This window comes from Xiphophorus maculatus, chromosome 7 (assembly GCF_002775205.1).
Source record: "Xiphophorus maculatus strain JP 163 A chromosome 7, X_maculatus-5.0-male, whole genome shotgun sequence".
Taxonomy (NCBI): domain Eukaryota; kingdom Metazoa; phylum Chordata; class Actinopteri; order Cyprinodontiformes; family Poeciliidae; genus Xiphophorus; species Xiphophorus maculatus.
In genome coordinates this window covers 1,344,329-1,356,761 of record NC_036449.1, presented here as the reverse complement: position 1 = coordinate 1,356,761, position 12,433 = coordinate 1,344,329, and the positions used below count along the sequence as shown (strand labels likewise).

General features: G+C 38.5%; 1 protein-coding gene across 2 annotated transcripts in view; it reads right to left on the bottom strand.

Moving 5' to 3' along the window:
• LOC102224173 (contactin-associated protein-like 5) overlaps window positions 1–12,433 on the bottom strand; it is a 200,423-nt gene that overhangs the window by 43,742 nt on the left and 144,248 nt on the right. For both annotated transcript variants that reach the window (XM_023336600.1, XM_023336601.1), the window contains exons 16-17: window positions 11,236–11,406; window positions 10,313–10,531 (exon numbers count right to left, since the gene is read on the bottom strand). In XM_023336600.1, coding sequence (XP_023192368.1) covers window positions 10,313–10,531; window positions 11,236–11,406 — 390 coding nt within the window. The remainder of the gene's footprint in view (window positions 1–10,312; window positions 10,532–11,235; window positions 11,407–12,433) is intronic.

Here is a 12,433-nt window from a genome sequence, read left to right as displayed (position 1 = left end):
TTTCTGTACCTATTTATATGTGTTTTCTATTCTTAGTGGTGACTTCAGTATAAACAACTTTAGGTTTGTTTGTAAATCAGAATGAGATGGTGATGTAAGTCTTTTTTTTATAAATAAATAAATACATTTATATAAAAAAGCTAGGATCAAATGCTATGAGATTGTTGAGATTGGAGTTTATTTTAAGGTCTGGTCCCTCATTGTTACTAACTCCTCTGAAAGTGATCAAATATGCTAAGAAATATCCACTGTATGTAAAATATTGACTGATCATCATGTAGATATACAGTCATATTCAATAGATTATAATGTAACTTAAAAGCTAATTTCATTTACTCAATGACTAAGTGAAATACATTATAGGTTAAATTTGCAGTAATGGATGTCTTCAAAGTTTTATTTCTGTTTATTATCATATCTTGTTGGGGTGCTGTGGCGGTGCAGGGGTAAAGCACAACTTAGTCTTTGATGAGTCCATCACAAGTTCAAGTCCCAGCCTGATGACATTTACCCTGTGTCTTCCCCCTCTCTCATTACCTACTTTCCTGTTGATTCACTGTCAAAATAAAGGCCACTAGAGCCAGTAAAACCTTAAAAAATTATATGATGCCTTCGACTTATATTAGTGAAAACACAACCTTTAAGATTAGAATATTACATCGATCTATTTTAGTACATCTAAAAAAGAGAATATTGCATTAAGGTGCAGTATTTCTTGCTAGTCTTCTCAAAAGGTGAAACAGCCATTTTGTTTAGAAATAAAAACACAGAGTAAAATATTTCAACCTTTTTTCTGCATTTTTATGATTATGGCTTATGTAAATCATACCCAAACTTCTATGTCTCAGAAAATTGCGGTATTACTTTGGACCAGTCTTTCTCAATCTGTGGACCTCGGAACAACAGGTGGTCTGGGAGGCGGCCCCTAGTGGTCCTTGAGGTACTGCAAGTAAACAACCATTTATTTGCCGAGATGTGAGCTCAAAGTGCGATGCTACAGCTAGCTTACCAAAGGATCGTGTTAAAAATAATGATGGGAAAGCGGTTTAAAACCTAGTCACTCAAAAGAAAAGCTGCAGATACCAGTGGAAAGAAAACAACTCCAGCAACATTATATGATCAGAGGAAACTAAGTTATAGCTGCTGAGTGTTGATGTGTTTTTCACTAGCAATTGGATTCCTTTGAACAATTAGTGGTAGGAATCACTCCTGTTAGTCAGAATTGTTCTATGTTTTTTATGACTTTGCTTGATAATGAATGATGCTGCTTTCAGGTCAACAGTGTACCTGCTGATCCTTATGAGTCATGTGGGAGTGAGGAGGTTGGTGCCTATCGCTATTAGTCACAAGGTGAAAGGTGGGGTAAACCCTGCACAGGTCCATTACATGACAGAACATTACATCAGTCCAATAGAATAGCAATTTCGGTGCAGACATGTTGGCTCAATCATAATTATGTTTACTTCCTGCCTCAAGCGTTTTACTTTCAGCACCTACATTTAATCTGACAATCAAGCCTAGTAGGAATGGAATTTAATGATTATGACTGCATATAATAGAATCCCCACTTTATTCTGGTTTGTTTGTAACATTAACTTTTGTACCTTTTCGACACCAAATGTGACGCTAGATTTATCACAGCTGTCAGGGACTGTGGAATGATCTGGAAGGTGACTTGCTGTGTAGAACATTTGAGTCCACGCTCTGTTAACAGAAAACTCGGGGCATTGGCCCGTTACCTGGGATTCTTTTGGGTTCTTGTAAAAACTGACGAAGCCAGTTGGTTTGTTTGTTTATTTTCCTTGGCGCCGCTCGTTTTATTCTCCATCACTTCTGTATTCTGAACCATGTCTGAGACAGTATGCGCTGGCATCCCAAGGGGACTGTAGAGCTACACCACCAGCCTTCCTGGTTTGTGTTCCACATATCTCCTTAGTCTTTTCATATTTACCACCACACACATGAAGTAGTTATTTAGCTAGCATTCAGTTTGTTTGATTAGCCATGAAATAAATCTCAGATGCTTTACAATATTACTTCCAGGTTGTGTTTGCACTATCTTCCATATCAAAATGCACATACTGAAATACAAGTGCAAAAATATTGTAAGATCAATGGCTCTGTGCACTATATCTTTGTTTTCTTAGATAAAAATGAAATGGCCCCTTTGTGCTTTATGGAAATTATCTTTAAGACCCACAGAGGACTGTCACCTCTATCTGTCCTTTCACATATTTAGTAAATTATTTTTAAAGTAAATGAGCTATTAGATCCTTGGGCAGCTTCCCTATATTGAGATTTTATTAAAAAGAAAGGGAATGATTTTTATGACATCCTATAAGAGTGTCACTTAAATAGGACACATTTAAATGTCAGAGGAGACAACGCAGCAGATATGTGACAAATCAATGACAATAGCCATGCATCTTAACCAGTGGAGTAATGAAAAAGAAAACAAAAAAGACGATAAAACAAATTAGATTTTGTGAAATTGGTATATCATTACAAGCCTCTTGTTTCCCACCACACCCATACAGATAAAAGGAGCTACGTTTTTCTGAGACACATGAGGAATACAGAAAGACAGCTACCTTATCCACCTTGCTTTTTGTTTCTCTCTTACTTATATAGATCATGTCTCAAATATCAGAGCCATGGAACATCATTATCAATTTTACATCCTTTTAATAAAGGGGGAGGGGGCACCTGATTTACACAGCCTGTTAGGGGGCCACATAAAACTAGAAGGGATTGCCAGGACCTAATCAGATGTGGATGTGACCTTCAACATTTATAATACAGAAGAATTCATAGCTAAAACAAGACACACCTAGCATGAAGTGTATTGACTTACACCTACTGTAACTTTAATATCTTATTACTCATCTAAATAAAATCCAATATTACATCTTCCAACTGTCAAATTAGATATTTACATATTTATAATTCCATGCTATTATAATTTTAAATGTATTTTAGTCTCTAAATGTAAATTTTTGGGGGGCTTTTGAATGCATAATGTAAAATTATTTTCTCCTAGTACACTGTAAATGCAAACATTGTTTTTAATTAAAAATTAAATACATTGTTTTATCATCTAATTGCTATCAACACTCACTTTTACTAAGTTACTTGGACTTTGTGAATGAAAAGTCTCAACAACTCACTTTACTTACTCTGGATTCATTTATGAAAAGTAAGTTTTTGATAATTGTGCTTTTCCTTCTGTGTTGGAACATACTTTGATTCAATACCGCATGCATCCAAGTACAAATGCTTTATTTGAGGATTCTTTTACTTTGCTGGAACCAATAATTTATCTCATCTGACTCATGACAAAGAGATAATCATAGCGTTTCTATGAACAGAACCACATTCACATCAGAACAAGTCTCCATTTTATCTTAAGCTAGTCTACAGTTAACTGACTTAAAGTTTTGGTTTTTTGGGGGGGCATTAATGCAATTAAATGCATTTTGTTCTACAAGCAAAAGTCCCAAGTTGGTCCCTTTGTACTGTGTTTCTCGTATTCCTGTGACTCTGATGCACAAGCAACACCTGCAGACCACAATGAAGGTCGAGAGTGAATTTATCTTTATTGTAATATTAATTTGATCAGATAATATTTTTTGGATATATTATGTTTCTCAAATATGTGACATAATTAGTCATTCTGTGAAGTATAAGAGAGGGGTGCTGAGGTGACACAGGTATAAAGCACAACCCATGTATGGAGGTCTTAGTCCTCGACGAATGTTGCACAACATTAAGGCATTTACACAACAAATTAAAGAGAAACTGTGTAACATAATCTAACTGCTTTTAATTAAAATCTGTAGCTTTTTAAAACATCAGCGCTCCTTCATAAATGCAGTTGGCCTATGTGTCATATCTGGGGTTTGACTTGGTTTTAGATTTTGTTCCTTTTTTCTTTAGTTCAGTACTTAGTGTTTCTAATTATGTTTATTTATTCGTTATTTTTTGCTACTTAATTTTACTAGGTTTCTCCAGTGGCTGCTTATGTAGAACTGGTTCTAGGGTTCCAAGCTGCATTGCTAGCTCCTGAGCTCCACAGTGCTCTCCAGTCTCTAGAGCTCTGAGGGGCTCAAGCAAGACTCACCTCAGCTCCCAAGCCTCTACATGGGTTCAAGACATACCTCAGTCTTAAGGGGGACATTTTAAGGCCAGCTATCAAGTGTTAAGCTCTCCTAGTGCCACAGCTCTGCGGGCGTCAAGCTCTAAGTCTGGCACTTCAACCCTGTGGACACCAAAACACAGCCACCAAATCCTCTTCGTTGGTACCTTCAGCCTCACGGTCAACCTACAGATCCAGGGTTCCTGTTCCTCTGTCGCTGGCCCCCAGATTCTCAACTGAAAGTTCTTAAAAAGCATCATGAACTTTGTAAGAACTCTAGTTTTGGTTCTCTTCTTTCTCTCTCTCTGATTAATAAGAAAGCAGGCTCACCAGAGTAATTTAATTCACTTCCAAATAATCTTTCTGAAGTTTTTATTCAGATTTAAATTCAAAAATACTAATAGTTTTCTTCCTAATAGTCTGTATTTTACTTGCAGTTATGTTTGTCCTAACTGTTGTGGTTTTGACTTACAGATTTGTTGTTGTAATTCCTCTAAAAGCTCATCTTTCTCAGTTGCAGCAGCTGTTGCTAGTAAAACACAATCTGTCCACTGTTCATCAGCAGCAACAAACAGCAGATGGACAAAGTCAGAGACTAGCTGCAGTGCGTATTACTAAGTGCCGGAAGGCAGTTGGACGGCTTCTTTCTTCTGTTGTACTTATCATTAATTATAGAGCCAGATCCACTGATTGAGTAGAATACCAGGAACTTCACCCAAACACTGGGTCGGCCTTCATCGGGTTTCTTCTGTCCATTGTTAAGGAGAAAAGTTATTATGTTAGCTTAAATTTTGGAAAAGCATGGCTCTCCTTTTCCTCCTGTTAGCCGGGTCGAGCGGATCTCGTCACAGCTGGCAAGGAAACGGCAGGCACAATGACGTCACAGATCACATAGTTTAATTCATACTAAGCACCGCATGAATCCGTTAACAGAGCTGCAGAGGTACAGAGATATACATTTTATACAGACAACATGAAACAGACAACACGAAAACACATAAGACAGACAAAGGCGCCCACGTGGAGAAAAGATGAAAAAAAAAAAAACTCTCTCTCTCCGGTGATGACCTGAAACTATAAACCAAAAGGGTGTTTCCCTATTTAATATATGCAAAAAAGGCGTTCTGCTCTTCGTCCAATTAGAACTCCCTCAGGCCCCCAAAGAAAGTTGGGACTTCCTGATTTATAGCAAAGGTGCCTGTTTTTTATCTAAGCAGAGGGCGGACTACCCCGTGGTCATCTCTGCCTGATACGGAAGATCCCTGGCGCCAAACGTCCTAAGATGAGATTTCACAGACACCTGCGTAGCCCCCACTCCCATTGGAATGCAAATTTATTGCTCTGTTGTGTCAATGGGGAAGAAAAGGCCCTGCTTCCCCCATGCTCCACAGAAAACTGTTCCAAATAAAGTGTTGGCTATCCCTTTACAGATGTCGTAAGATTAAGTGTATTTTAGCATTAAATAATCATTTTCCTTAGCACCATCCTCAGTGTGGCAGACTGTGCTGATAAGTCTCAAACTCTAAAACCTCTGATTTATTGCTTCTTTCTCCAGGTTGGAGCAATAACTGGACTTTTTCTTCTTCTCTCCTACCTCCTGTTTGACCTCCAGCATCACACCTGATACTTATTACATTCACCTCTCTGAGCTATTTTGTGCTCTTAAATACTTTATGCCTACCTTGATGTGTTGCATTGAAATAGGTTAATTTGTAACAAAGATACCGCAGTTCCAGGGTTACAGAGGTTAATGGATGCCAACATTTTCTCATTTCCAACTTCTCAAATGCTGACACTTAACGCATGTAGAGCACCCTTGATGTCTGTTTTAGTGGTCTGGGTGACCCTTTTTAACACACAGAGTATTCTATTTAAGACAATCGGAGGAGGGGGGCTGGCTGAGAGGATTCCTGCAGAAAAACAAAATTGTATCTGCAGTGTTTGCTGCCGTGCTGAGGGTTACCTGAACTATATAGATAACTGCAAATCAGAGTATTTTTGTCTCAGATGTTACATTGGACATCACTGGTATTGATTTTCAAGGTATGTTTATTTTTTTTTTTATTAAAGATTAAAAGGTGAAAAGGTGATCTGCTGTAATTCTCTGTAGTTAGCCTTTAGATGAATAGACACATCTGTAACATGACCTGGATGATTTTAACATTTTTTCTTAATTTTCTGTAGATTTGGACTGCTTTTGAGAAATTATTAATTAATTTAAATAACACATTTAAATTGCTGTTGTCAAACAGACGGTAATTTGAAAAATATATGTTATGTGGATCTAGATGTCGGAAAATCTAGGCAATTTTGGGAGCAGTCTTGTCACCTTTCTGAAGTAATCAGTGCAATAACTAATTGCATGCATGCTTGTATGTCTGAATTATTTATTCATTTGTTTTTACTACTGACGGTAAATCTTAATAACAAAAATAATTTGAAATAACTTCAATTTAAGAAAAAGTTGTGCTAGTTCATTTCTGTGGCAAGCATGTTGGCAAGAGGTTGAAGGTCAGGACCTTCAAGTTTACAGTGGTAGGTAGCAAAATACACATCATCAATGTAGCAGCTAGCAACATGCACTAATAATGTGAAAGCACACACAAAATCTGCAACATTTGTGTCCACCACAATATATATATTTCTGCTTTTATTTATAATTGTGTTAGTTTGGTCCTCCATATTACAGCAGCTGCAGTGTGCCACAGAAAATGTAAAATAACACCGAGAACAAATGAAGAACATCTCAAAACTACTTCTATTCCACTTTTCCTGGCTGTGTCAGCTTTACTCTACAAGCAGTCCCATTGCCATGGCAACCAACAGATAACAGATCAACGAGCCCATAGAGCAGATATTACCTTCAAGTGTATCAAGAGGAATAACCACCAAAATACACAAAAACATTTTCCACACAAAAAGTAGGTAAACCCCCAAAACAGAACATTCAGCCTGTTACATTATTATGTTTTCAATCTTGATGTTTATATTGTGATCATTAGTGATCGTCTGAACACAGTGGTGGTTGATTAGCTCATGTAGATGTAGGGCAGTGGCTTAAATATGTCAGCGGATGCCACCAAAATGTTAGATTTGTTCTTTGAGTTGTGGAAGTTGGTAAAGTGTGTCCGTTGAAGAACACCGTACTTGGCGACTGTTACGGTGCGCTGGCAGTACAACGGTCAGTATTTGCTGTGAATTCTGAAGGTAAGCAATGCTGACCGCCAGCTCCTCAATGTAGCCAAATGTTACTTTTAATGTCCAAGTAGTTAGTTTTGTATCGTTTTGTCTTTTTCTTCTTTTTTTAATATATGCTGTATCTGTTAAACAAAAAATAATAATAATAATAACTGCGTTAATGAGACTTATATTGACACGCAGTATTTGCTGTGAATTCTGAAGGCGAAGCCGCTGCGCTGTCAGTTGGTCCGAATAAACGGTCTGAACCACGATCTCAACCGCCATGTGTGTCCGATTTCTGCCTCAAGTTTCCTTTCGACAACCACCATTAAAGAAAACACAACGCAGAGTCTAAGGATCAGCGAGGTGTCGTCTCACACGGACAGGGTCACATAAACACTGGCTCTACTAATTGTGTGTCAGAGTGTAGGTGAGTGGATCACCTTATTTTAGTGCTAACTGAATTGAAACACACCAAACTGCACAGCACATGTCTTAGTGTTGACAATATATAGAAAACATTTCATTTTTCCAGAATTTTTGCATGATTGTGTCATTTTTCCAACCACCAATATAAAAATACAGTAGCAACAGCAAATGAGTGGCGGACAATAAGTCTAATCACTATGGAATTACGATTTAATGCTCTAAGTCAGACAGTACGTGTAGCCATCAGTTTCACTTTCAGTTTACTGCAACCAACAAGCTGAGGGCAGTGAAACACTTCCATGGGTTTAAATATTCTTTACCATGTGGTCATTGCTCCTGATTTTGTCAAGTTTTCTAAAATAAATGGCGACTACTACTCTGAACTTTACAGTCATGACCAAAAGTATTGAGAATGACACAAATATTATATTTTCACATGATCTGCTGCCCTCTGGTTTTCATGTGTGTATGTCAGATGTTGTCATCACATACAGAAATACAATTGCAATCATATTATGAGTAACAAAAGCTTTTAATGACAGAATGAGTTAATGCAGCAAGTCAATATTTGCAGTGTTGACCCCTCTTCTTCAGGACCTCTGCAATTCTCCCTGGCATGCTCTCAATCAATTTCTGGACCAAATCCTGACTGATAGCAGTCCATTCTTGCACAATCAATGCTTGCATTTTGTCAGAATTCCTAGGTTTTCGTTTGTCCACCCGTCTCTTGATGATTGACCACATGTTTTCAATGGGATTAAGATCAGGGGAGTTTCCAGGCCATGGACCCAAAATCTCTATGTTTTGTTCCCTGAGCCAGTTAGATATCACCTTTGCTTTATGGCAAGGTGCTCCATCATGCTGGAAAAGGCATTGTTCATCACCAAACTGCTCTTGGATGGTTGGGAGAAGTTGCTCTCGGAGGACATTCTGGTACCATTCTTTATTCATGGCTGTGTTTTTAGGTAAGACTGTGAGAGAGCCGACTCCCTTGGCTGAGAAGCAACCCCACACATGAATGGTTTCAGGATGCTTTACAGTTGGCATGAGACAAGACTGGTGGTAGCGCTCACCTTGTCTTCTCCGAACAAGCTGTTTTCCAGATGTCCCAAACAATCGGAAAGGGGATTCATCAGAGAAAATGACTTTACCCCAGTCCTCAGCAGTCCACTCCCTGTACCTTTTGCAGAATATCAGTCTGTCCCTGATGTTTTTCCTGGAGAGAAGTGGCTTCTTTGCTGCCCTCCTTGAGACCAGGCCTTGCTCCAAGAGTCTCCGCCTCACAGTGTGTGCAGATGCACTCACACCTGCCTGCTGCCATTCCTGAGCAAGCTCTGAACTGCTGGTAGCCCGATCCCACAGCTGAAACACTTTTAAGAGACGGTCCTGGCGCTTGCTGGTCTTTCTTGGGCGCCCTGGAGCCTTTTTGGCAGCAATGGAACCTCTCTCCTTGAAGTTCTTGATGATGCGATAGATTGTTGACTGAGGTGCAATCTTTCTAGCTGCGATTTTCTTTCCTGTTAGGCCATTTTTGTGCAGTGCAATGATGACTGCACGTGTTTCTTTCGAGATAACCATGGTTCACAGAAGAGAAACAATGATGTCAAGCACCAGCCTCTTTTTAAAGTGTCCAGTGGTGTCATTCTTACTTAATCATGACAGATTGATCTCCAGCCCTGTCCTCATCACCACCCACACCTGTGTTAATGGAGCAATCACTGAAGCAATGTTAGCTGGTCCTTTTAAGGCAGGGCTGCAATGAAGTTGAAATGTGTTTTGGGGGATAAAGTTCATTTTCTAGGCAAATATTGACTTTGCAATTAATTGCTGTTACGCTGATCACTCTTTATAACATTCTGGAGTATATGCAAATTGCCGTTATAAAAACTGAAGCAGTAGACTTTGTAAATATTAACACTTGAATCATTCTCAAAACATTTGGCCATGACTGTACAACTTTGTGGAGCAAGCTATGTTGTCCCCTTGCTGCACCACATGACAATCAACAAATATTTTCCCTAAAATAGCTGATGGACGACTCTTTTCTGAAAATAGCTAACCCACCTTTAGTGAGAGTGTATAAATTGTTTCTGGCAGTTTTTTTTACCTTCTCTCTTAATAATAATAATAATAATAATAATAATAATAATAATAATAATAATAATAATAATAATAATAATAATAATAATAATAATAAATTTTATTTGTAGGCACCTTTCTTGACACTCAAGATCACCATATAATTTAACATAAAAACAAACCCTGAAAATTTTAAATACATAGTAAAAAAAATAATTTTTTACTTGCATCATTTGTAATGCAAAAGAAATAGATGATAGAAAAGTGACTTAAAACAAATATAGCATATTAGCTGTTAGTACGAGTTCCTGATAATGTTCTAAAGGAGAACATTTTCATGTCACAAAGCACAGCTAGACTAAAACTAAATGTTCAACTGAATGTCTGAAGCCTACAAAATAAGAATGCTGATAATACTAACTTTTAGCCATTCACACAATGCTTTTCCCCAATGTAGCAATAAAAAAATCAGTTTGATGGAAAGCCTACCAACAAACAGCTGGCTGCTGAGCCGGAGGCGGAGGTGTCCATCAGCTGGAGCCTGCAGGAGGCGAAGGGGCAGCTGGTCAACCTGCAGGGAGGCCTCCTTCACATTCCGCTCTGCCCTCACATAGTGCCATTGTCTGTCATTCAGAGGGAGGTGGGACTTTACGGACAGGACTGCCGGACCGTTGCCCACATCAAAAGAGAAAGTCACCACTGTTGGAGCTGGGAGACACAAAGTCAGATCAGACTGAATGTGATATGAGGTTTTATATGTTCTCCTCCATCCTGCCTTTCTGATGCAACGTGATACAATGCTGCTGAAAACTTGATGACCCGCATACATTTACAAAGGGGCTTAGCTGACAGCTTGTCAATATTTTACAATGTGTCTGATGCTGCAGCAATACATAATGACTCCAAATATCCACACAACATCCCTCTCAGTTTTGAGAACAAAACAGATTATAATAATAGGAAGTCCACAGTCACCTGAGTGCACTGTCTATGGTTTTGAGCTAAACACATCTGCTGTCTTCTAACTTGTGTTTGCACATTTCTACTGTTGAGCTCAAACCTTTTGTGTAAGCATATAATGTTATTTAATGTTTTGTTGCAATAAATCTGAAAGAGTTTTTTTTTTAAATTTATTTCCACTTTACCCATCAGACGAATTCGTTAAGCTTTTATATGTGCATGAGAGCAAGCTATTGCTGTTGACTGTGCCACTGGGATTACATCATGCTGTGCAAACCTGACAGGCTGCGTCTCTGGGAAATTGAACTGTCAACTACAGTACTCCCCAGGAAGAGCAAAGTATACTGCTGATGGCTTTTGTGGCCATTCTTTACATGTGGACACTCTGGCATGCAGGCTGATGTCTCATGATGTACTGCATCACTCTCATTGTGGTGTAAGTATTCACTCACAGCTCAGCTCCACCCTGATGAAGTCCTTCAGGCCCTGGTTTTCCAGAAACACTCCTGAGGGAGAGCTAGTCTTGAAGTAAAAGGAGATGTCTGAGGCTAGCTCCGCCTGTAGGGTGGGGAAGTACAGGTAGGAGGACTCCTGGTAGAAAGACGCTGCGTTCCATATAGACTCTGGAAGAAGAAAGAGAAGAAAAACAATAGATGAAACGGGAGTCCAAATCAATCAATCAATCAATCAATCAATCAATCAATCAATCAATCAATCAATCAATCAATCAATCAATCAATCAATCAATTCATCCATCCATTCATCCATGAACATAAGATATGTAAGTCATTTTGAAACACTCACAATTTGGTACACACACTTAGCCGATGTCAACTTCCTATCACTTATTAGCTTGTCTGTATGTTAAACCACATTTCTGGTGGGTTAAATTTTATATCAGTGATCTTTAAAACATGGACGGTGAATAAAAGTTTGAAATTACTGAACGTTTTCTACAGAATATTTGGCAAACGATAATAAATGAGTATGTACAAGCAAACCATATATTGTACATTAACATCTACACAAGTACTCACCTGCTGTGCAGTTAACCAGAACTACTAACTGCCTGGCAGATAAATGATTTTAATACTTCCACAGCGGGATGCAGGCACACCATACTGACCCTGGTTCCAACAAACATCCTCCTTATCCTTCTGGTAAAATAAATAAATAAATGCTTGTCTGCTTATTTTGCTGTTTATGCAGGCAGCTGAAATTTAAGACTAATTCCAAGGAGATTTTGAAGCAGCAGTGTGTTAGTCTGTTGAGATGTAAAATATATTTAACTGTAGGTAGTGATACTGATGTTTCAGCAGGGTCCAATTCATGACAGGTCTGTGCTGTAGTAGTTAGTAGGTAGCTCCTTATTTTAGATTTGTGGTCTGTACATTAAAGTGCCAGGAAACTGTCACTGAGATAAGCTCTAATAAATCTGCAGCCAGGATTATGTTAGATGCATGCTGACGGTTACAGAGATTGCATAATTTAGGTGTAATTCACTCACAGACATAGAGGTCTGTGTAGGTGTGTGTGTGTGTGCGTGTGTGTGTGTGTGTGTGTGTGTGTGTGGGGGGGGGGGGCAGGTGTGTGTGTGTATATTTGATGCATACATAAAATTGAACCTTAGAGATAATCTACAATATATTT